Source organism: Myotis daubentonii, chromosome 4 (assembly GCF_963259705.1).
Source record: "Myotis daubentonii chromosome 4, mMyoDau2.1, whole genome shotgun sequence".
Lineage (NCBI taxonomy): Eukaryota > Metazoa > Chordata > Mammalia > Chiroptera > Vespertilionidae > Myotis > Myotis daubentonii.
Genome location: NC_081843.1, coordinates 25,820,803 through 25,842,287, shown reverse-complemented (window position 1 = coordinate 25,842,287; position 21,485 = coordinate 25,820,803). Strand labels below are relative to the sequence as shown.

Here is a 21,485-nt window from a genome sequence, read left to right as displayed (position 1 = left end):
TGTTTATTATCTGTCTCTGTACCCAGCCCCCAGCTAATCTATAAGGTCCCTTAGCCAGGCTTCCTGCTGAGTCCCCAGGACCTGGAACAGGGCCGGCTTTGTGGCAGGCACTGCACACGTTGTGACTGAACAAATGACTGAGTGACGTCAAAAATACCTGGTACCACCCGGATAAAGCGAGGTCCCACCAACTGGGGCTGTCCCTATGCATAGGACAGTGTTGAATGAATGAATGAGTGAATGAGTGAGGTGGGCACCAAGGCCTAGAGGCCTTCTGTGCCAGATGCTTCACCTGGTGTAGTCCATGATGGTGTTGAGACGGTGAGCGATGGTGAGGACAGTACAATCTTCGAACTGTGTCCGGATGGTGGACTGAATGAGGTCATCGGTTTCCAGGTCCACGGCCGCCGTGGCCTCATCCAACACAAGGATCTTCGTCTTCCTCAGCAAGGCCCGGGCCAGGCAAACGAGCTGGCGCTGCCCAACACTTGACCAGAAAAAAAGACCAGGAGACAGAGAGTCAAAACCACCCCTGACCCTGAGCCCTGGCCTGAGCTGGGAGGAGGGAGAAGAGACTTGGTGTTGCTCAGAGCAGGTGAGGGTCCACTCCCACACCCGTGCTGATGGCAGACATCACTAATCCATCACCATGTTCTTCCTGCTGAGCTAGAAGCGAGCTCGGGATCATTCTCAGCACAGGGCTCAGAGGAATACGCAAACATGTGACATGGTCAGCATGGGTAGTGTGACAGGCAGCAAAAGGGGCCCCGTATCCAGGCCCTCACAGCTGACTCTGGATTCAACCATGTGCCTTGTTTTGGCCAATGGGGAGCTGGCCAACATAAGGCTGGCAGAAGCCTGACATGGGAATGCACGCCAGGGTTTGCACCTCTGCCATCACCATGACAACACGCCTGGGCGGGTCTGCTGGAGGATGAGGGACATGAACTGCCCCAAGGGAGGCCAATCAGATCAGCCAATTGCAGCGGACCCCCAGTCACATGAATGAGCCCAGTCATGATGAAACCTGGCTGAAACCCATTTTATAGATGCTGAAACCGAGGCTCCAAGAAACAAGAGGCTCATGTGTGGCAGAGCTGGGACTCAAACCTGGATCAGACACAGATGCAAAAGGGCAGAATCATCAAGCGCCCTGACCGAGGGGGCACCCACCTCAGGTTCTCCCCGCCTTCCGTGCACTCGTGGTTCAGCTTGTCAGGAAGGGCCGACACAAAGTTCTTCAGGTGAGCCAGCTCCAGCGACGTCCAGACCTCTTCGTCCGAGTACTGGCTGAACGGGTCCAGGTTCATACGGAGAGAACCCGAAAACAAAATGGGGTCCTGTTCAGAGAGAAGACAGTCGTCAGTATGTGGGGCTCAACATCAGCTGGATATGGATGGGACAGGGGTGGGACACAGAGTTCGTGCCAGAATTGTTCACGATTGGGCAGGAGAGTTCCTCTGAATCGTTATTTCTAGAGATCTTAATAATGGGGGGGGGGGGGGGTCTGGAAATCTCTGTGTTAGGTGAAATAGAATAGATTAATTTTTTGAGAAGACTTCCTGGAGTCTTCGATATGCACATCTTCCAGAAAGATGTGACATAGTTAATTCCTAATCGTCAAGTACTGTGGATTCCTTTCAATCCCCTGCCTCCAAAACAGAATCTTAGAAGAAATTTCAGGAAAAATAACATTAAAAAGCAACATATTAGGGAAACAGCACCTTCAGGAATCAGTCTAGAAAATTCTTTTTTTTTCAAAATCACATCTGTAGTATTTTTTTTTTAAAATATGTTTTATTGATTTTTTTACAGAGAGGAAGGGAGAGGGATAGAGAGTTAGAAACATCGATGAGAGAGAAACATCGCCCACAACTAAGGTACATGCCCTTGACCAGAACCGAACCCGGGACCCTTCAGCCCGCAGACTGACGCTCTATCCACTGAGCCAAACCGGTCAGGGCCTGTAGTATTTTTTTAACATATGTTTTTATTGATTTCAGAGAGGAAGGAAGAAAGAGAAACATCAATGATGAGAGAGAATCATTGATAGGCTGCCTCCTGCACACCCCCAACTGGGATCGAGCCTGCAACCTGGGCATGTGCCCTGATTGGGAATCAAACAGGACCTGTTGGTGCATAGGTTGACGCTCAACCACTGAGCCATGCCAGCAGGCTAGAAAATTCTTCTCCCTTAGCTCTTGGAAGGGTAAGAGAGTTTTGTCCTGACTGACAGCCAGCAGAAAGCCAGTGCCTACGCACCCGTTAGATGCTCTGGGTGGCAAAGTGCAGGGATGACACCTGGTTAATTCCCATTGCTATTTATATGCCAAGAGGAGATTCAGTGGAGAAGTGACATAGCATAACTTTAATAAGGATAATAAAGCAGGGACACATTCATATCTGTATGCGGAAAACAGACACGCATTGCTCTCAGTGGGACCCAGCGCTCCTGGTGGCCTCACACAGACCCCACCTGCGGGATGATGGTGATCTTGAAGCGGAGATCGTGCAGGCCGATTTTGGCGATGTTGACGTTGTCAATAATGATCTCTCCTGCTGAAGACTCCTTGATCCGAAACAAGCCCAGGGTCAGGGATGACTTCCCGGCTCCCGTCCGCCCCACGATGCCAACCTGTGGGACAGGAAGGACCAGCGTGAGGTGGGAATGCTGCTATCTGGGGGATACCTCCTGTCTCAGAACACCCTCATGTCAGACATCTGCCCCAGGGCAGCTCAGTCATCTGGTCAACCAACTCCCACCACAGCCCTCTCTTCCAGCTTCCTAGTGGCGATCCTTTAGGGGCTGTTGTCGGCTCTTTATATGTTAAAATTATAATTAGCTCTTTTTATAAGCTACTAGACCTCCAAAGACCCAGGCATCAAACAGGGAGGATTTTAAATAGGCCCTATTATTTTCAACTCATGATGATATTAAGTAATAATCAGGTTATTTCCCTCACACTGCTCTTTTTTCTTTTGTTGTTGTTAATCCTCACCCTAGGATATTTTTTCCATTGATTTTGAGAGAGAGTGGAAGGGAAGGGGGGTGGGGGAGAGAAAGAGAGAAAAGAGAGAGAGAGAGAGAGAGAGATCGATGTGAGAGAGACACACCAATTGGCTGCCTCCTGCACATGCCCCAATTGGGGCCGGGGAATCAAACCTGCAACCAAGGTATGTGCCCTTGACTGGAATTGAACCCATGACCCTTCAGTCCAGGGGCCAGCACTCTAACCACTTAGCCATACCAGCTAGGGCCCCTTACACTGTTTTTCCCAGTTCTTGAGATGGTGAATTTCCCATCCAAGCTGTTGAAACAGCTCAAATACTCAAGGACACCCCCTGCACACCTCTCCTCTCCATCCCAGCTGTGCAAGCAAAACGAGGTTACGGATGTGGCCTGGTCTCCACTTACGCTCTCTTGAGGGAACTGGGCTCCCATGCAATGGCCAATGATGACTGCCCCTGACATCCAAACACACCCCCTTCACCTGGGCTCCTGAGGAGTGGGTTCCCTCTGCCGCCCACAGCGATGTCACGGGGCATCTCTCATGATACAACACAGAAAGCCCGGCGAGAACATGGCCCACTCTGTTCTTTCCTTGTTGTAAATTAGAGAACTTATCTCCTGGGAACAGAACGTTCTGAGCCTGGCGGAAGGGACAGTGTAACAAGTCCGTATGTTCAGAGATGAAAGAAGCACTGTTCCCTGGAAAATGGCCAGGAAGGCCATGGTCTGATTCTGAGAATCTGAGGGTCTGAGGGGAAGGACATCCTCCAGGAACAGCTGGGGACCCAGGCTCTGTTCCAAAGTTCTGACAATTTCACATGCCCCTGAGCCATCCCCGGCAGTGAGGGTGGCATCCTTCTATCTTGGAGATCCCAAACTCAATGCCTACAGGGCCCATGGCGGCACCTGAATGGGGTGGGGAGGGACCGAGTGAACAGGGAGGCTCACATCTTGCCTCCCAAGAGCCGGGTGGGGAGTATGAGCCCAGTGTTGCTAGACCAGGGGTGGGCAAACTTTTTGACTCGAGGGCCACAATGGGTTCTTAAACTGGACCGGAGGGCCGGAACAAAAGCATGGATGGAGTGTTTGTGTGAACTCATATAAATTCAAAGTAAACATCATTACATAAAAGGGTACGGTCTTTTTTTTTTTTTTTTTTTTTTTTTTTAGTTTTATTCATTTCAAATGGGCTGGATCCGGCCCGCTGGCCGTAGTTTGCCCACAGCTGTGCTAGATGCTGTGATCTTTCAAGAAAAGCAGGAAATGGATTTTTATTGAAAAAGTTCCAGATTTTTCAGTATTTGCAACTTATTTTTAAAAAAATATATTTTATTGATTTTTTTACAGAGGGGAAGGGAGAGGGATAGAGAGCCAGAAACATCGATGAGAGAGAAACATCGATCTGCTGCCTCCTGCACATCTCCCACTGGGGATGTGCCCACAACCAAGGTACATGCCCTTGGCCGAAATCAAACCTGGGACCTTTCAGTCCGCAGGCTGACGCTCTCCACTGAGCCAAACCAGTTAGGGCTTATTCAGATTTTTTTTTTTTCTTCAAAACCTCTCTGTGGACCTCATTTGGTCCACCGGCTACCAGTGTGCAGCCCTGGGGAACACTGTCTGAATAGCCACCCCAGGGTGTGGGCTGGGATGGACCGCGGAAATGACAGCCGGTTTCATGTGCCTGATCACAAGCTGTGCCGACTGTGAACGGGTGGGAGAACAGTGTGCACCCACCTTTTCTCCTCCTTCGATGGTGATGTTGATGTGCTTGAGAACCAAGTCCAGGTCCTCTCGGTAACGCAGGCTATAGTCCCGGAACTCCACTCGGCCCACCTGGGGCCAGGTGCTGGCTGGAGTCATCTCCTGGATCCGCCAGGGAGCCTGTAATGGGTGGGGGAGGAGGGAGACAAATAAGGAATCTGAGGTCCATCTCAGGCCCCAAGGCTCTCTGTGCATGGCCTCTACAACCTCTCCGACCTCTCTCATGTTCACTCTGCTCCCCACACTGACTTCAGGGTGATTTCTCCAGGCCTTTGCATTTGCAGGTTCCTCTGCCTGAAATATTCTTCCCCAAGCTACCTACTCAGCCTGCTACCCCACATCCTGCAGACCTTAGAGCAAGCCAGACCATCCTCCTGGCCCTGCAGCCCTCTGTCCTCTCCCCTGCTTCATTCTCCTTCAGAGCACTTACTATGTGTCACCCATGCCTACTGGAATATCCACTCTATGAGGACAGGTTCTTGTACTGTTCGTTCACTGTTCTATCCCAGGGCCCAGAGCACATAGTAGGTGCTCAATAAATATGTATGGACTGCATCAAAGTGGTCGTCTCTGAACAGACACAAGGCTGACTGCTTTCTAGGTCTGGACTGCAACAATAAAAGCGGCAGTGACCACTTAAACAACACTCTGTCACATTATCTCATTTAATCCTCACTACAGCTCCATTCATGGAGTTCTTTCATCATTCCGTTTACACACAAGGAAACTGAGACATGGACAGGGGAGCACATTGCCCCGGGTCACACAGCCCCTGTTTCTGAAGTTTCTTAGTCCAGGTCAGCATTTCCTGAGACTTACAACTGGATATGCCCCAGGCCAGCCTCGGGGTTACCTTTAGGGAAAGAGAGGAGCAGGGAGGACAATAAAAGAAAACTTTCAGCCTTTCTTCCCCACAAACTTCTTATATTATTTTTTACAACAAAAAAATTTCCCTTTTATAATTTTTTTTAATATATCTTATTGATATATTAACCCAGGCACATGCCCCCGACCAGAATCGAACCCGGGACCCCTCAGTCCGCAGGCCGACGCTCTATCCACTGAGCCAAACCGGCTTCGGCTTCCCTTTTATAATTTAAGTATATAAATAAAAAGGACATGCTATAAAAGCATAGGAGCGACTGAAGGGAAGTGGGAACTTTCTAACATGAATATATAATATACTGTTTATAACGTATTGTTTATATTTCTACATAATATATACACAATAAACAAACATATATATCATAATAGTGGGACTCTAAGTGATCTCGACGACTTCTTATATTTTTCAGATATGTTCTTATTCTAAAAATATAGAATAAAAGTAGTAAAATATTTTTGTAAAATAAAAAAATCTCACACTTTAAGTGGATGAATTTTATGGAGTGTGAATTATCTCTTAAAGCGGTTATAAAAAAATAAACTCAGCCTGCCTGGTGTGACTCAGTGGTTGAGCATTGACCCATGCACCAAGAGGTCACTAGTTCGATTCGAGGTCAGGGCATATGTGCCCAGGTTGCAGGCTCAAGCCCCAGCAGGGGGTGTGCAGGAGGCAGCCAATTAATGACGGGATATTTATATCTCTCTCTCCCTCTCCTTCCCCCTCTCTCTAAAAACCAATAAAAATATAAGTAAATGAATGAATAAATTAATTAATAAGCTAATTAATTACTTCAGCCCTGGCTGGGTGGCTCAGTTAGTTGGAGCACAGACTTCTGGTCAGGGCACATACCCAGGTTACAGGTTGGATCCCTGTGCAGGAGACAATGGATTGATGTTTCCTTCTCACATCAATGTTTCTCTCTCTCCCCCTTCCTCTCTGTCTAAAAACAAACAAACAAACAAACAAAGATATCCTGGGGGGGGGGGGGGGATGATTAAATAAATAAATAAGTTCAATGTTGGCTGGGAAAGTCCTGGTGTAATGCACTCTTATTTCCACAGGGGTCACTCACACCATTCTGGCTGATGCCTCTGATGAAATGGAACCTGGAGTTCACCATTTCAGAGCATTAAAAGACTGAGGTCATAGGTCACCTTTGCAAATCCTCTAACATAGATTTTTAACTGGGGCAGCCTTGGTCTCGTTCCCAAGGGGCATTTTCTTGGGAGGCAGTGTGGCACAATGACAAAGACCCAAATCCTGGGCCTGCCATTTACCAGTCATCATGTGTCTTAGGCAAGTAACTTAACCTCTCTGTGTCTCAGTTTTCTCACCTGTAAAATGGAAGTAATAATAGGATGTGAGTTATAAGGCTGTACAGTGAATAAATTACTCTATGTGAAGTGTTAGGACAGGGCCTGACACCTCCACGAGGGCATAATATATGTCCCTATTGTTATTGTTGGTGGGAATGGAGTGGCATCACCAAGCATTACTGCTACTGGCATAATTATCACCACTACCATTGCTAGTGGTGTGTAGACAGAATAAGGCACTTCTCAGGGCAACATGGCACTGAAGTCTACAGGCTTGGGTCCTATCTATCACATATGACCTTGAATCTGCCAACATCTCTCTCTAGGCTACCCTTTCTCCATCTAAAACGGTAACTGCAAGATTTTCCAAAGTTGGGTCAATTCCTTACCAGTATTTATCCTTTACAATATCCATGTACTCATTCTTGTTATTGCGTTTGAATACTTTTAATCAACTCATTTATATTTAATTTTAAAACTTATTTAAATCAATGGTGCCTCTAACAGTTGATGACGTAGTATTTATTCATTTTTCAGGAGCAAAAAGAAACTAATCTCTTTCCCCATAAAAGAAGCCCCCATAAAAACATGTAACAGTTTGTCAGAGAGAGGTTGCCAGTTGCAGGCACACATGGTTTGGCTCAGAGGTTCTTTAAAGCCACACTGAAGATCAAGTTCAAAAGGTCAGGGCAGGGGCTTGCTCTACCTCCTTCTCAGTTTCTGAATACTCCTTGAGTCTCTCCACAGCCACAATGTTGGTCTCCATCTCCGACGACATCCGAACAAGCCAGTTCAGGTAGGTGGTGACCTGCGAGTGGAAGAGTCACATGGAGCTTCTAGAGTGAGCTTGAGTTGCTTTATTTTAATGCAATAATTACGAGTTGTGAAGTAGTTCAGAAAAGAAAGGTACAGAAAACAGCACCCCACACACAGCCTTCACACAGACTTGCTCCACTGCATCTCTTAAGCAAGCACATTTCAAAATCACCCATGAGCCACACTGGTCATCAGAAAGGAAATGAGAAAATATTTTGAAATAGGTAATAGGAAAATGCAATATATTAAAATATGGGAAATGCAGCTAAAGCAGGGCTTCGAGGGAAATTTATCCTATATAATAAAAGGCTAATATGCAAATTGACCAAACGGTGGAATGACCTGTTTGACACGCACTGACCACCTGCTATGACATGCACTGACCACCAGGAGGCAGATGCTCAATGCAGGAGCTGCCCCCTGGTGGTCAGTGTGCTCCCGCAGTGGGAGCGCTGCTCAGCCAGAAGCCCTGAGCCGAGTTCATGGCTGGTGAGCGCAGCGGTGGTGGCCACTGTGGCAGAGCTAAGTTGGCAGTCGGACATCGCCCCCAAAACTCCAGGATTGCGAGAGGGCACAGCCGGGCTGAGGGACCCCCACACACCCACCCGGTGCACCAATTTCATGCACTGGGCCTCTAGTAGTGTTATAAGCATTTCTCTTGCAGTTGGAGGCATCCAGGCCACGTGTCTAATTCCTCTCCTGCTCCAGTCAGTCACGGGGCTGTAGGCCTGCTCCTCAAATTCCATTCAGCCCCTTTGCTCTCCTGCACTCCCACAAGGACCCAAAACAAAGACAACTGGCTATCCTGTTCAGAGAGATGGGAAATTCAGCAAGAGCACCCCCTCTCACCTGTAACGAGTAAGATATTGAGAGGCCCACCAAGCCGGCACTGAGGCTGTTCCGGGAGATCACTGCAAACAGGGTTGCAAACAGGACAATGCAGTTGCCCACACACTCCAGCCGCACAGCCAGCCACCTGCATGAGACACACCGGCAGACGAAAGGACAGGCACACGCCCAGAGTCAGCTTTTTCAGAGGCGTGGTTTCTGGTTCTGGGCGTGGGATTGGGAGTGGAACGTCACTAACTAAAATAATCCCTGAGAGTTCGGAGAGAGGCCTTCTCTGCCCCACTCCTAGGACTCAGGGGGAAAGAGGACCAAAGGGGCACAATTTCAGTAACTTCTCACTCATCCGGCAACCCCAGGGATTAAGACAGTTCTCTGGAAGCAATCTTCCCAGGAAATGGAAGCTTGCTTTTTTAAGAACCAACTTTTTCTCATTGAAACCTTTCAAAACAGCCATGTGTGCATTTTTAAAAAAAGATGTCCTGAAAAATTAATAAATACTAAGTCATCGGCTGTAAGAGGCACCACTGATTTAAACTAACCTTCTCTTGACCGGCTGTAGCTCAGTGGGTGGGCATCAACCTATGAAGCAGGAGGTCATGGTTCGATTCCCAGAGCACATGCCCAGGTTGTGGGCTCGATCCCTATTAGGGGGTGTGCAGGAGCAGCCAATCAATGACTCTCATCATTGATGTTTCTATTTCTCTATCCCTCTCCCTTCCTCTCTGAAATTAATATATATATATATATATATATATATATATATATATATATATATAATTTTTTTAAATATATTTTATTGATTTTTTACAGAGAGGAAGGGAGAGAGATAGAGAGTCAGAAACATTGATGAGAGAGAAACATCGATCAGCTGCCTCCTGCACACCCCCTACTGGGATGTGCCCGCAACCAAGGTACATGTCCTTGACCTGAATCGAACCCGGGAGCCTTCAGTCCGCACGCTGACGCTCTATCCACTGAGCCAAACTGGTTACGGCAATAAAAATATTTTTTAATAAAATAACCTTCTCTTGGCAGGGAAAAGGGTGGTGAGAAAAAACACACTATTTTCAATGTAGTGTAAGGGTTCCCAGATCCAGATCATCCTCATCTCAGAAACATTAAAATGTATTTTACCTTCTAAAATATAAGCAGATATTTTAATGATTTAAAGGTAACTTTTGTAAGAAATCACACAGCATTAGGAATATTATTTTAATGTTTCAAAATGTAAAGCATTCTAGGGAGATGGGTTAGCCTTTTTCCCACTACAGCTCTTAGGCCCACGTGACTGATCTTCTTGGGGGTGAGCCACTACCACAGACAGGCAGGCATAGTGACAAATACTCTAAAAGTTCTGCCAGGGAAGACGGGGTCTCCAATAACTCCCAGTCTCCCACCCAGCCTTACCCTGTAGGATCGTACTGTACATGGTGGGTTGGCAGTTGGTTTTGATGGGTCACTTCCAGGATGCTGCTACCCCTGCCCCAGCGTTTTCTTACCTCCTCATCTCAGAAACTGTATCAGGATGCAACCGAGTGAGGAGGATATTTTAGAGATAAAGCGGACACTTTTCTAAATTCAGTCAATAATTAGCAAACTTTGCCCTGGCCAGTGTGGCTCAGTTAGTTGGGCATTGTCCTGTGCACCAAAAAGTTGCTCGTTCGGTTCTAGGTCAGGGCACATGCCCGGGTGGGAGGCGTACAGAAGGTAGTTGATGATATCTCCCTCTCCCTCTCTCTCTCTCTCTCTCTCTAACTCTATCTCTATCTCTCTCTCCCCCTCTCCCTTCTACCTCTAAAAAGCAAAAAATATATAATAATAAATTAGCAAACTTCTTTTTCTCTTTTTTTCAGTAGAATTATTTATTTATTTATTTATTTATTTATTTATTTACTTATTTATTTATTGTCTAAAGTTTTACATATACCTCCCCTGACTGACCGTCCCCCCAGTCATTCCCACCCCGGGCAAGCCCCCACCGCCCCAGTGTCTGTGTCCATTGGTTGTGCTAATATGCATGCATACAAGTCCTTTGGTTGCTCTCTAACCACCCCCTTCCCTGCCATTTGTCTCTGGATCTATTCTGTTCATCAATCTTTTTCTTTTTTTTTATTAATGCAATTCAACCATTCTTCATACCTTAAATGACAATTTCACATGGTTTGACTTAATATTCGTGATTTGCTCCTGATTCACATCATGGGCGTGAGGCTGGGGGCCGCCCTTCAGCTTGAAACTTCGGTAGGAAAATACTCAACAGCTGAGTCTGCCCACCCCTGGTGCTCCTGTGCCCCCAGGGTGACAGCTAAAGGGCAGGTTCTGTATGATTTTCTGGCTCCAGAAGAACTCTCTGTCCCTGTCCTTCAATGCCCCAGAGTGCTGGTGCTCACAGCGTCCCTGTCTGCTTTTCAGTTATTCTGTCCTCACCAAGTCAAACCATTCCCTCTGGGAGGGTTTGAGTTTGGTTTCACACCCTCCTCCAAGAACTACGGTGGCTTTCCCACGCCCCCTCTGGTGGGCCCGGTGCGCCCACCTGTTGGCCACGATGCTGGGGTAATAGGCCTTCTGGTTCTCGTCCACCTTCAGGTCACTCTGGCAGATGAAGCGCTCCTGTTCCGCAAAGGCCCGGATGACACTGACCCCCAGCAAGGTCTCGTTGAAGTGGGAGTAAACCGGGGAGCGGCTGACGGATTCGAGGCGCTTCAGCTGCCGGGAGGAGGCCACGTAGAACCTCTGGGGGCACAGAACGGACAGGGGAGTGAGTGGAGCTGTCCTCATCCCAGCCTCCCGGGGCTGTGCTGGAGGAAGTCTGGGCATAAATGATGCCACCAGGAGGCAAATGCTGGAGCTGGGCTGCTCTTAGCAGGTGACTCCACTCACCTGGTGAACTGCTGGCAGAGAGCCAACAAAGATGGCAGCGATGACAAATAGGATAGCTAACACTTATGCAGAGCTCACCCTCTGTGGCATTGTTTGAACTACTTTCACATATACCAACTCACTGAATCCTCACCCAAGACCTCTGAGGTGCTCATTCCTTTCTCACCAACAGGAAACTAAGGCACAAAGAACTTAGCTCACCTCGTCCCTAAGATCACGTGGCTGGCTAGGATGTGGCAGAGCTGGGATTCGAACCCAGACACTTGGCTGCAGAGTGCCAGCCTCTGTCATGTACAGCCTCTCTGAGCCACTGACTGCTGGGGTTTAATGGACCTGCAGGATACATTCTCTCATTTCCTTTTTCTAATCCTCACCCAAAGATATGTTTCTTTATTGGTTTTTAAAGAGAAGAAGGGAGAGGAGGAGAGAGAGAGAAACATCAATGTGAGGGAGAAACATTGATTGGTTGCCTCTCATACATGCCCTGACTGGGGATCAAACCCACAACCTTTTTGGTGTGGAGGACGACGCCCCAACCAATTGAGCCACCCGGCCAGTGCACTCATTTCCTTTGCATATGCACTCAAGAGTGAGAGTGCTAGGTTATAGATAAGTGTATATTTAACTAAAAATATATATTAAAAAAACCACCTCTTCCATAATCCCAATCCTCAGGCAGGCAACACTTTTTGCCTCCTTTTCCAGTCCTGCCCACACACATTATGCATTTCATCTTAGTTACATTTCACATGGTTCAATCTAGTATTAGTAATGTGCTCCCGATACACATCACATGGGTGGGGTTTAGTTAAAATAACTGTGTGCACACAACACGGTCCGGTCCTCTGCCTAATTCACTTCCTGTTGCTCAGACATAAAACTCGTGGTGCAACAGAGCCTTCCCAATCCTCCCGTCAAGGGCGCATGAGATGCTGCCATGGAGACGCTCCGTCGAGTGCTCAAGGCCCTGCTACTGGCAGGTATTGGAGCTGCTTCAAATGCTGCATTTGGTCTGTTCTGTCCTTTAAATTGGGTCTTTCCAGAACATTTCCAGCCAGGGTCTGACCATGGATGCTATTTTTGGTGACTGCAGCCAGGTGACTGCCCAAAGTTGGCACCAAGTTGAAGAGAACGCAGTGAGGGTCCTTCCTGATGCCTCCCTTGTTCACGCTCACCCATCACTGGCCACAGTGTAGCAGGGTCCGGGGCTGGCCTCCCTCGGGGACCCCACAGGAGCAGCTCCAGTGCGGTTTGAGGACGGAGCCCTTCACAATTTCCTACCCTCATTTTGGGTTGCAGTTGCTAAGCTCCCATCTAACCCTCCACCCCACCACCAGCAGCTGTGCCGCAGCTAACCTTTCCGGGCAAGAAGGGACAGGCTGCCCTGCGGTCACCAGCACGTGAGTTCCCACTGCCGATTCTGCCATTAGAGCCCCAACAAGCTCATCTGTCAACCGGAAACACAGTCCCCACTACAGCTGGGATGCTACCCGGCTACCACACGCACCTTGCCCTGTTACCGCCTCAGGCTTGTTTTCTGCAGTACAGACGGGAACAGGACTGGATATCAACAAACTCATGGCACTGCCACACCAGCCCTGAGTGGCACGCCTCTATATTTCTATTACAAGAGAGAAAGACACACACCTATCTTGTTTAAGCTGCTCGTATTCGCATCTCCATTATCTCAGGGGGTTTAGGAACGAGAGAATTTCATAGCATTCTTAAGGAAATTTCACTAATGAAAGTATCTTTATAGCTATCACTTTTTTTTTCTTTTATAACTTACAGCTACAAAAATAACCCTTACTAAAAAGTGCATTTGGTTATCACAAGCTAAAAACAATCAGCTGAGGCGCTTGACACCACACCCACCGCGCCCCCAGCAAACCCCCCGCAGCTCCAGAGGGAACCGGAGCGAGGGCCGAGCCCTGTGCTCAGGGGAGCCCGACACACAGCAGGGCTTCTTCCAGACACCAACAGCCCCCCTCTCACCTGGACGAAGAAGTAGATGAGGCCCAGGGGCGGGATGATGACAGCGGCGATGGGCGTGGCCAGCAGGATGATGATGCAGGCGCCAATGACGTTGAACAGGGAGCCCATGAACATCTTGATGACCTGCGGGATCATGGAGTCCACCGTGTCCATCTCCTTGGAGAAGCGGTTCACCAGGTTCCCACTGGGCGTCCGCTCGAAGAAGCTCATGGGCGACCACAGGACATTATGCAGCAGGTCCAGGTGCAGGCGGCGGGAGGCGAAGATGCCCCCGATGGACAGCGCCATGGAGTAGCCAAAGACCGCAAGCCCTGCAAACATTCCCGCATTAAACTCCACAGTGGGAGAGGGGCCAAGCTGGGGGCTGGGACGAGTGGCCATGCGACCATGTGGACGAAGCAGGGCGGGGTTCCCAGCTATAATAATAATAATACTGATGATGATAACGGCTATTATTTATTGAGCACTTACTATGAGCTAAGCACCATACTGAAGTTTTACAAGTATCTAATCTTTATGACAACTCTGTATAAATCAGATAACTACCCATTTCACAGATGAGGAAACTGAAACTCAGGTGAATTCCTCCACCTTCAATATTCTCAGCCAATTAGAAGCAGAGATGGGGTTTAATCCTGGCAGCCTGCTCCCGCTCATGCTCTCAAGCTGTTGGCCGAACTCTAGACCAGCCCCATCCAATGGAACTTTCTGTGATGACGGAAACATCCTACATCTGTACTGTCCAATGGAGTAGCCATGAACCACATGTGGCTGCTGAGCACCTGAAATGTGGCAAGTGCAGGGAACGACTGAATGTTTACTATTACTTCAATTTAATGAATTGAAATTCAATAGTTACCCATGGCCAAAGACGGCCACTACAGGACAGCACAGCTAGAGTAGACACTGCTGCTGTGTGGGCCCAGATAAACAGCACACTCTGTGCACCACCTCCCCTCAATTATAATTTGGAGTCCATAGTCCTTTGCCCTAGGAGGGCGTTGCAGGGACTGAGAAACTTAAGAAATTCATGTTTGCTCTTCTGGGTTTTTCCAAAGCCATCTCCTGGAGTTCAAGAGGCAACTGTGACTCCTCCAAACAAGCCACGAAGGGCACCCATTCTCTGCAGAGAGGCGATTGCAAGAGGCGGGACTAAAATGACAGGCTCTGGAGCCAACACTGTCAGACCTTGTCTCTGTCACCTACCAGGTGTGGGGCTTCCGCAAGTCACTTAACCTCTTTGCACCTCAGCTTCCCCATCTGTAACATGGGACACTATTTATAGCAATGTCAAATGCAAGGGGCCTACCCAGCTATGTGCTTGGTGCACAAAAGGTGCTCAAGAATGTCAAATATGTGTATACCTATTGTACACACTATGTGCCTAGGCATTGAATGTACATGTGTGTATATATAAACAGTTTTGATGAGCACATAAACACATACCTAGTGTACTGTGTAGCATGTAGCGTAGTGGTTAAGAGCACGGGCTCCGAGCCAGACTACCTCATTCAATGCCAGCTCTGCCACCTGTTAGCATGTGACTTAGGGCACCTTACTTAATCCCTCTGGACCTCAGTTTCTGCATCTCTAAAATGGGGAAAATATTAGCTCCTACCTCGTGAGATTGCTGCAAGGGTAAAACAAGTCAAAACACGTAAAGGTGTTTAGGACAGAACCAGGCACCAGGTAAGTGCTCAGTAAACACTAGCTGTTAGTCTTAACGCTGTGGTTTGGGAACTCTCATGGGACCACAAGAAGGGCATACAGGAGGGTTTCTCAACCTCTCACTGTTGACATGTGGTGCTGGATAATTCCGTTGTGGGATCTGTGCTTTGCAGTGCAGGATGCTTAGCAACATCCCTGGTCTCTAGACCCAGTAGCACCCTCAGAAGTTGTAACAACCACACGGATCTCCAGACATTGCCACATGTCCCGGAGGGGCTGACACTACATGTGCTAAGAATCCCCACCCTCAGACAGCAGGGAAAAGCCCACAAATGAAACTGTACAGATGCACCAAGGGGCAAGGACCCTGGCCCATTAATGCTCCAGGTGGACTCTCTTCCTCAACTTTCCTCATCTATAAAATGGGCACACTGGCGCTCTCCTCTATCTCCTAGGGCCATGTGAAACAAAGCCTTCAAAATATTTGAATGTTTACTGTGTGTCAGGTACTGTTCTTCTGGGTTTGTCTTGGTTGGGGGTGGGGGGGGGGTTCTATAAAACCCTGACAAGTAGGGACCAGTTCTCTAACAAGACAGAAAAGTGGTTCCAAGTGCCAAAATCAGGTGGGATGGGGGAGGGTGCAGAGGGGCGGCTCCCACCTTGAGAGATGCCCAGGGCTCCATAGACGCTCAGCCGGACTTTAGTGTGCTCCTGGGTCCCGTTGACGATGGGGTCATCAGTCCAGAGACTGAGCCAATAGTTGGAGGACAGGGCGGCAACGTGGTTACACAAGAAAAGGAAGATGCTCAGAAAGGAGATGAAAAGTCCAATGGCCTTCATGTAGTCCCAGTACACGGAGAGCTTGACCTGGAGCCGGGGAAAGGAGGCGTTTTACACAAGGCACCACACCCACCAGGGTCAGCACCTGCTGTCAGGCCTCCACCTGAGCTCATATCCTTGACATGCCCCCCCCGCCCTGCCCTCCCCACCGTTATTTGACAAAGGAAGTCAGCAGCAGACCAAGTCCAGGTCCTTGCCCCGCAGGGCTTGGTTTCAACGGGCTCCGGCCTCTTTCCTCGTGCATGGCCTCGCTGTCTTGTCAAGCCTTTAAGGCTGAATTTTGGGTCATCAAGGTCATGTCTGAATTACAGGCTGGTTGAAAGGTAGCAGTGAGGGGTCAGAGCTCTGGGGTATAACTGAGTGTTTCCTTTTTTCTGTTCTTCAAACTCAAAGAGCGGGCAGAGGGCGTCAGAGTAAAGAGCACGTCGCACCCCTTGGTTCCTCACAGCTGCGCTGGCTGCCGTCCCTGCATGACCCCGAGGGGCTCGGGGACCCTCCTCACGAGCAGGGGACGAGGCAGCGTGGGAGGCAGAAGTGGCCGGGTGGGCTGGACCCCGCTTCACTTTGGCAACTGACACTCCCTCCCTGTCTCCGTTCTCCCTGTGCACAAATATAAATGCAGGTGATGCTGAGACCACCTGCTCTGGGGGTGGGATTCAATGGGGATTAAATGGGCCTGGCATCTCTGGCCCTTCTTTCTCAAGTGCTCGATTCAGGGTCATTTCTCTGGCTCCCTGGAGGGTCAGTGAGAGCAAGGGGGGAGGACACACGACAGCCACCTCTGTCGTCAGCCACAGATGTGATGGCAGGGAGGGGACAGGCTGGAAACAGAGGGTCCCAGGAGATTCTGATATGTCCAGGTGGGTCTGAGTGCCCCACCCTCACATGGTACCGTACCACCTTTCGGGGGTTGGTTATTTTTCTTTGTGTACTTATTTTAGAAACTCTATTCCCTATTTTTTAAAAAAACCAACATATAACCACATTTATATTTAAAAATAAATTCTGGCCCTGGCTGGTGTGGCTCAGTGGTTGGAGTGTTGTCCCGTGTACTGAAGGGTCTCAGGTTTGACTCCCAGTCAGGGTATGTACCCAGGTTTCAGGTTTGATCCCCAGTCAGAATGCATGGGTGAGGCAACCGATTTATGTTTCTCTCCCCTTCTCCCTTCCTCTCTCTAGAATCAATGAAAAATATATCCTTAGGTGAGGATTTAAACAAAACTTTGATCATTGCCACAAGTGAAAAATTACTGATTAGTGACCCTTGGACAATATAGATGATTGTAAAATATATATGTGTGTGTGTGTATATATATATGTATATATGTATATATATATGTGTGTGTGTGTGTGTGTGTGTGTGCGTGTGTGTGTGTATATATATATATATATATATATATATATATATATATATATATAGAGAGAGAGAGAGAGAGAGAGAGAGAGAGAGAGAGAGCGCGCGCGCAGGCGCGCTTTAAACCCACGCTGTTTATTTTTTTATTTTTTTTTATTATTTTTTTTTAATATATTTTATTGATTTTTTACAGAGAGGAAGGGAGAGAGACAGAGAGCCAGAAACATCGATGGGAGAGAAACATCGATCAGCCGCCTCCTGCACATCCCCCACTGGGTATGTGCCCGCAACCCAGGCACATGCCCTTGACCGGAATTGAACCTGGGACCCCTCAGTCCGCAGGCCGACGCTCCATCCACTGAGCCAAACCGGTCTCGGCCCACGCTGTTTATTACAAAGAAAAGTTAGCAATTGTTAGTGCTAGAGACGGAATGTTTGTGTGTCCCCGGAATGCCTATGTGATGGCACTAGGAGTGGGGCCTTTGAGAGGTGATCAGCTTCATGAAGGCGAATGGGATTAGTGCTCTTACGGATGGAGGCCCCAGCGAGCTCCCAGCCCCTTCTGCCACATGAGGACATGGGAAGAAGATGGCCCTCTATGAACCAGGAATGCACAAGGAAGTGGGTCCTCACCAGATACCAAATCTGCCGGTATCTTGATCCTGGACTTGCCAGCCGCCAGAGGTGTGAACAATAAGTGTGTATTGTTTCAAAGCCACCCAATCTATCCTGTTATAGCAGCCCGAACGGACTAAGACACGTATTCAAGACGAGCTAGGTAACTTTCTCACTGGTGTACTAAGGGCTGGAAGAGAAGTGAAAACTTTCTTTCCTTAATATTCCTCAGCACCGTGTCTGCAATCACCTCACATAAATGGAACCCTGCATGATGGGAAGCCCTGGCTTAAGAGCAACCAGGTTGCCTACCCTTAATGAGAGGCCCCCAGCAGCTCAAAGGAGGCGGCAGCAAGGACAGCAGAGACCATACATGACAACCCTGGAGTCAACTGCCACTCAGCTGCGACCCCGGGTGAGTCACCTAGGCTCTTAGGCCTCTGTTTCCAGCATTTAAGACAATACTTTTACAGGCTCCTGTGAGGAAGACAGGTGTTAACACACAGTCCTCTGCACGGGACCAGCACGCACTGGGGAGCCACACACACCCACCAGCGTCCTCATTTAGGGAGCCAGCCTCACCTGCCCTGTCTGAGCCTTGTCGGCCTCCATCATCTTCCAGGTGTCCTCCTTGGCCCCGGCCTTCTGCAGCTCGGCAGTGCTGCCGTGGTGCCGGCTGGCGTCCCCGCTGTAGGAGGAGGAGTTGCTGAGCTGTCTGGGGAAAGCAAGGCACGTGGTGTCAGCCAATGGAAGCCTTGGGCAGGGACGGCGGTCCCAACAAAGTACTGACCCAGTTCAAGCTTCAGATTTTACAGATGAACCCAGAGAGGGTAGGGGCCCCATGAAAGAAGCGCTCTTTACGCAGGGATTCTGCAAACAGCATTTTCTTGCCACCAGTGGTCATCAGCTTTTGAAGACCATCACAGGTCATCACAGATCAGGTGACCCAGGACTCTTTCCCCCTTGAGGCAGTCCTGCCCCCAGGGACCTACAGCATTGGGGAATGACATTGTGTGTGTGTGTGTGTGTGTGTGTGTGTGCGCGCACACACGCACATGTTCATGAGAACACAGGCACACCCCCTCTCTCAGCCACGGCTCAGACCCACACGGGCAAAGGTGATGGAATAAAACCCAGGTTACTGACCCTCCTGCCTTCTTGGTTTGCCTGCCTCAATGAAGCAAGCACCGGGGCTGGAGGTGCTGGGAGCAGGGAGCTAAGGTGGCCTCCAGCCCACGGTCAGTTAGGAAATGAGCAAGTGAGTCTTGCCAACAGCTGCAGGAAGCAGATCGATCTCAGCTGAGCCTTCAGATAAGACCCCATCCTGGCTGACACCTCAGCGACAGCCTGTGAGAGACACTGAGCAGAGGAACTAGCTGAGCCACATCTGGACCCCCCAAGACACAGAAACCATGAGATGACAAACCGCGAAGTGTGTGGTAATGTGCTATGTAGCAACGGGAAATGAATGCCCCAGTGTCCTGCATGTTTCTGCTCAGTCTGCCCAGGCTCTCTCTGGTCTGCATACCACCATCACCTGCCCCTGTTCCCAGGACCACCTGCAGGCACAACCCCTCTCGGCTGCTTCAGCCACTGTGACTAGTGATGCCAGCCGCCCTCCTGAACCTGGCAGCACCCCCAGGCCCCCTGTGTGACTCTGGGCGTGGCTCTAAGCTTTACACACATACGTCCAGCTCCCCACCTCAACAGGTGCACTGACAAAGAAGGAAATCCTCCCACCTGTCCTTGAGATAGAAACGTGAGTCCAGGAGGGTGCTGTGCCCAGGGTTCTGAGGGCAGAGCTGCTCATGCCAATCTCCTTCCAGCCCCATTTCTGTGAAATGCCCCACCCCCACCCCCAGAAGAAGCAGGTCCCGGCAGCCCCGCTCGTCCAGGAATGACTGAGTGCTGGGGGCACAGGGCACGGTCCCCGGTGCTTCACAGGCACCGTATCAGGTAAGCCTTACTACAATCCCATGTAGCAAGTACACTGCAGACCCCATGTGACAGCTGAGGAAACCGAGGCACAGAGAGGTTAAGCAACGAAGTCCATGGAATGAGGCTCCTCCAAATACCCAATGATCTCACCAAATGCAACCTCCTTTAAAGCAGCAAAGTGTAGAAGTTAGGGGCAGGGGCTCAGAGGCTGGACTTGGGCTCAAATCCTAGCTCAGCTTCTCTCTAGCTGTATAACCTGTGGGGAGCTCTCAGTTTGCTCATCTGTAAAATGGGAAGATGGCAGTAACAACCTCCAGGTTCAATGGATGGTTCAATAGTGCCCTGCTGCACGGAGCTTGGCTAATGGGGCCAGGATGGGAGGAACCAGGAGAGGGGGTGCCTAATGCCACTGTGTCTGGGTCCTAATGGTGCATCAAACACAGCAGTTACTATTACTGTGACTAATTTTAATTGAATGCTGGTTCTTAACGCCTCAACCCTCCAGGCCCCTCAGAGCAAACTGAGCAAAAATCCACACCATGTAGGGAGCTTGGGTGTCAGAAGTGCAGACTGATGGTTAAATCAAAAGGCCTGTGTGGATCATGCCACCTGGGGGAACAGTGCCAGGCTCTCCCTTCAGGCCTCTGTGCTCAGGAAAATGAGGTTCCCGGAGGATTTGGGGGGAGAGGGGGAGGCAGAAAGCCTCTACTTGCACGACCCTGGAGAGCTGAAGGCCTTTTTTGGTAGGTGGAGCCAAGCCACTGGCACCCTGTACCTCCCTTCTCCCCACAGGCGGGGCAGAAATTCGGTGCCTCCCTCGCTGCGCTTACCTCTGCGGTTGCTTCCTCGCAGCATCCGTCACCACCATGCCATTCTCCATCTGCTTCGTCTCTTTCCCTGGACCGCTCACGCCTGCTAATCCTGGCACAAGACAGAGAAGGGGGAATCATGGTTTCAAGAGCTAATGCCACAAGCAAAGATGAGGAAAACCTGTCGCTTGGGAGGGAGATGGCAGAACAACCTAGCCTCCAGGAAGCTCAAAAAGCAAGGCCTGCCTGTGGGGCCACCAACAGGCTCCCAAGGGGGTGGGCACAGGAGCGAACTACTAGTTCCCTCGGGGCAGGGGTGATGCTTTGCGACAGCCCCATTAGAGGAGGGTGCTGGGCCTGAGCAGGTGCCCTGTGCCAGCAGCAAAGGGTACAACCCAGTTCAGCTGACAGTGCCCTGCTGCATGGAGCTTGGCCAATGGGGCCAGGATGTGAGGGAATGAGGGGTGTGGGGGGGGGCACAGCCCTCTGGTCCCCAAGCAGGAATGATACTCAAAATAAATAGCAACCCGGTTTGACAGAGGCACCAGCCAATCAGGTCCCAGGGTACCTTGTCGTGCCGGGAGTTAACCCTTTGGCTGCCTAATCATGAGATGGTCCAGAAGGTCCGGGGTAGGGGGTACCTGGGGCGGTAGCTTCCCCAACTGTAAGGAAGTATTTTAATAACTGATACGGCCACCATGGACACCAGCCGGATGTCCACCCAATCCCAGGAGGTACCCACCCA

General features: G+C 49.6%; 1 protein-coding gene across 2 annotated transcripts in view; it reads right to left on the bottom strand.

The window, feature by feature from the left end:
* The window catches only part of ABCC1 (ATP binding cassette subfamily C member 1), a 146,297-nt gene that overhangs the window by 1,924 nt on the left and 122,888 nt on the right, over positions 1-21,485 (bottom strand). For both annotated transcript variants that reach the window (XM_059693270.1, XM_059693271.1), the window contains 11 exons: positions 20,762-20,852; positions 18,576-18,708; positions 15,844-16,051; positions 13,517-13,827; positions 11,175-11,374; positions 8,642-8,768; positions 7,683-7,784; positions 4,748-4,894; positions 2,477-2,635; positions 1,174-1,340; positions 293-487 (listed from right to left, as the gene is read on the bottom strand). In XM_059693270.1, coding sequence (XP_059549253.1) covers positions 293-487; positions 1,174-1,340; positions 2,477-2,635; positions 4,748-4,894; positions 7,683-7,784; positions 8,642-8,768; positions 11,175-11,374; positions 13,517-13,827; positions 15,844-16,051; positions 18,576-18,708; positions 20,762-20,852 — 1,840 coding nt within the window. The remainder of the gene's footprint in view (positions 1-292; positions 488-1,173; positions 1,341-2,476; positions 2,636-4,747; positions 4,895-7,682; positions 7,785-8,641; positions 8,769-11,174; positions 11,375-13,516; positions 13,828-15,843; positions 16,052-18,575; positions 18,709-20,761; positions 20,853-21,485) is intronic.